Below are 3757 nucleotides of genomic sequence, written 5' to 3' on the forward strand. Positions count from 1 at the left end.
TTTTAATTTTTTAATACAGATGAAGTTCTCAACAGAAACTAGAAATGGAAGCTACTTGTTTTGAGTTTATTTTGTAATGAAGCTAGTTGGAAATGTAGACTGCAAATGTACTATTGTTTTGAGTTTATTTTGTAATGGAAGCTACTTGGAAATGTAGACTGGGAATGGGTTTTGAGTTGTCAGGTGTGCCTCAACAGAAACTGGTTGTTATCCTTTATTGGGTCAGTTTTGTTGTCTATTTTGTTATCTATTTTGTTGATGAGTGTTTGTGTCTCCATTGGGCTGTTTTTCCATGCTGTGGCTCAGCTTTATGCATAACGAGAATACATCAATTTTTCCATGCTAACAATAAAAAGGTTGCTGTTTTGTCAAGTGTGATACAGGGCATGGCTACCAGGTATTGTGCAAGTCTGGGGAAAATTCTATTAAAGGATGATCTTTTAAGATGCAATAATAACTTTTATAGATAGTTTTTGTGTTTAGTTTAGTTTAACTGGACTGGAGATTATACAAGATAACATGCAATGATATTTGCAATACTTTCCGTTTAAGATTGCTGTTTTGTGATAAATCTATAAGCATCTGTATGTTTGGTCAAAACTTTTATTACGGAACATAGGAGATTTTTACAGAGTTTATAGGTCATTTCTGTCAAATTTTGGCTTCACTTCGGCCCCATGTACATTTGACTAACATGTTAATTAGCCCTGCAAAAATTCTAGAAGAATTAAAACCTCAAACCGAATTCATTCTCCAAAGAGATGAGACTAGCCGCTAAAAGTCCGCTAAGTCATTCAAGTCAAATGAAAACCAACACGCACATTCACTCTGTGTGAGCCACCAAACCAAGCCCCTCCCCAGACCAACACATTTTCTATAATTTTTTGGATGGATACATCGTGTGAGCCACCAAACCAAGCCCCTCCCCAGACCAACACATTTTCTATAATTTTTTGGATGGATACATCTTTTTTGGATGCATAAACTCCTGTCACCCAGCAACGTCTCCTTCCTTCTCTGGAGATAACTTCACAAGTAATGCATTGATTAGTAGAAAAAAGAACCACAATCATTGGCATATACATGATAGTCATGATAGCCATAGCTACTTCACAAGTAACTCATACACTCCTACTTCAATTCCCAGATTACAAAAGAACCACATTCATTGGCATATACATGATAGCCATAGCTGACAAGACGAACAATTTCCTCCAAAATTATGAGCACTGAATCCACCACTAAAACTAGGAGGTGCTATACTATTATAGATGGGTATAAACAATTTCCCAGATTACAAAAAAACCACAATCAAGTCTCTCTCCACACACTGAATAGATATAGCAAGAGAAGCTCTTTTCACACATTTGTCAAACATCAAACCCTTCCAATTAAAATCCAATAAAAATACCATGCATCATTTTGCGTTCAAGTGATCAATCAATGGATACATTCTTATACCCTACTTAGCACAAATCCAATAAAACTACCAAATACAAATCCTAGAAAAATACCAAATAAAAGAGAAAATATAACAAGCTTCAACAAATTCATAATATCAATCTCAATCTTTCTCTTTTCCCGCAATTCTCCACTTGACACGGCTCTTGAAACTTGCGGCGTCACGCTCGACTGCTTCGTCTGAACAAGCTCTGCCTTTGAACCTTCAAACTCCTCTTCATCAGATACCCATTTGAAGAATCCACAATTATTCACTTTCCAATTAGCGCATCCTAAAAATAATCGACCGGGGTTCGTCTTAGTTCCAGATCTAGAGAGTATAGCCCTCCTTCCACAATGGCACAACAGTCCATGACGATTACGATTGCTTGAAGATGACTCCATCGGCTACAGATACAAAAGTTTCAGAGATTTGCTACCCGGCATGGGATTCAGGAGTGATGGGTTCATAAATGAAATGGCTTGGCCACTCTGTCCAGCTGGGTAGCTAATCCTTGGCGGTTGTGAACCTGTAGTCAATGATGTGCTAGTAGGAAAGTAGATTGGTGAAGGATTATATGAATTTGGTTGCATCTGAGGAAAATAATGTGAGGAAGTGAATGATGTAATAGTATGAGATTGTGGCCCTGCATTACGAGGTAGCCTTTGCCCTGATGAGCTACCATTCACATGAGAATTCGTCCTCTTATCAAGCCTCAACTCCTCATGGGTCTCTGGATGAGTAATTTTTACGGTAGTTTTACGAGGGCCGCCAAAATTTGCAGGCTGCTGCTGCTGCTGAGAAAATTGTGGGGCAGTAATAGCAATCCCAAGGTTCCCAAACTGTGGACCAAGCTGGAGACCATGTTGAGGTCCAAAACCCAAGCCTTGTCCCTGGTGAATCATTGCCTGATGCTGCATAGGATGAGACTGGAGATTATGAGCAAACATCTGTTGTGGAACTTGGGAGGCATTTCCTATGGGCAAAGTCATAGGCATTTGTTGCAGAACAGGGGTACCGAATTGCATAGAGATTGGTGGTTGCTGAAATGGCATGGCCATAGATATATCAGGCATAGATACCAAAGCAGACTTTCGCTGCGGTGCAACTGATGCAGTTGGAATTTGTTGGTGCACCTCTCTCTTTACCTGCACAGGAGGGTGCAACTCACTAGTAGATTGTTCAATGCCAACTACATCCTTCCTTGCCGGTTCTGACTTCTGCTTAGGACCAGGAGGTATAGGCTGTGTGGGGACAGCCCTGAATGAATCATGATGAGCCTGCATGATAGAGTGAATGCCTTAAACATTTCATGAATAAGAGAACACTATAAAGTGTTGACAGTTATAATAGTGGTGGCTTTTTGGTTGATATTGGAAAGCATTTAAGTGATGAAGCATTAAAAACAACAAGAACAGTTATCAGCGTACCTGGTCTCGCAGCTGCTCGTCAAGGTTAGGTGGTGCTGAGCTGGTCCTGGCAGGAATCTACATAGTTAAAATAATTTTTGCAGTCATCCCAAATAGAACATGAAAAGGATCAATATATATGGTCCATTTCCACAAAGTATCAAATAACTGACAGTTACCTGCAACCCATTCACAATACCAGGACTTATAGTCCCAAATTGGAGAGCGAATGGCTTTGTCTCTTCTCCTGATGAAATGAAAATCGCACAATAACAAAAAATAACGTTAACATTAAAGAAAAACATTTTTGTATAATCTCAACTACACACGCATACGTACACACACACATACATATATATATGTATATATGTACATGTATACATAAATACATATATGTGTATGTGTATACATATATACACATATACATATAATCTCAACTACACACACATATATACATATATATGTATATACACATAGGGAGAGGTTCTAATAAAAACCTCCTTAGCCTAAAAACTAAAAACCAATATCATTCATTGGATCTAGATGAATCCAATGGATGGGAGTCAGTCAAACAGTCAATAGACACATGCATTAATTACATCAACAAACACAAATCTGGATTGACTGTAGTGAATCTGGATTCACTGTAGTGAAAAACGTGTTCGTTGAGGTAATGAATCTGGATTCACTGCAATGAAGTACGTGTTCATTGAGGTAATGAATCTGGAATCACTGTAGTGAATCTGGATTCACTACGTTGGGGTAATTAATGCATGTGTTTAATGAGGTAATTAATGCATGTGTCTGTTGACTGTTTGACTGAATCCTAGCCATTGGATGATATTGGTTTTTAGTTTTTAGGCTAAGGAGGTTTTTATTAGAACTTCTCCCTATATATATATATATA

At 38.3% G+C, this 3757-nt stretch overlaps 2 protein-coding genes across 2 annotated transcripts; both read right to left on the minus strand.

Moving 5' to 3' along the window:
- LOC109826601 lies at positions 1456-1845 on the minus strand. The gene has a single exon (XM_020393626.1). The coding sequence runs from the start codon at positions 1843-1845 to the stop codon at positions 1456-1458; it is 390 nt and encodes a 129-aa protein (XP_020249215.1).
- LOC109826602 (eukaryotic translation initiation factor 4G-like) lies at positions 1849-3183 on the minus strand. Its single transcript, XM_020393627.1, has 5 exons — positions 3180-3183; positions 3030-3097; positions 2872-2928; positions 2590-2721; positions 1849-2484 (listed from the first exon to the last, which is right to left on the minus strand). The coding sequence occupies exons 1-5, from the start codon at positions 3181-3183 to the stop codon at positions 1849-1851; spliced, it is 897 nt and encodes a 298-aa protein (XP_020249216.1).

Source organism: Asparagus officinalis, chromosome 10 (genome assembly GCF_001876935.1).
Source record: "Asparagus officinalis chromosome 10, Aspof.V1, whole genome shotgun sequence".
In the NCBI taxonomy this organism is placed as follows: Eukaryota; Viridiplantae; Streptophyta; class Magnoliopsida; order Asparagales; family Asparagaceae; genus Asparagus; species Asparagus officinalis.

Coding starts and splice junctions, on each gene's coding strand:
- LOC109826601 (XM_020393626.1), bottom strand. CDS start 1,845: ATGGAGTCATCTTCAAGCAATCGTAATCGTCATGGACTGTTGTGCCAT.
- LOC109826602 (XM_020393627.1), bottom strand. Junction 2,722..2,871: donor ACGAGCAGCTGCGAGACCAG/GTACGCTGATAA, acceptor TCTATCATGCAG/GCTCATCATGATTCATTCAG. Junction 2,485..2,589: donor AGTTGCACCCTCCTGTGCAG/GTAAAGAGAGAG, acceptor ATGCCATTTCAG/CAACCACCAATCTCTATGCA.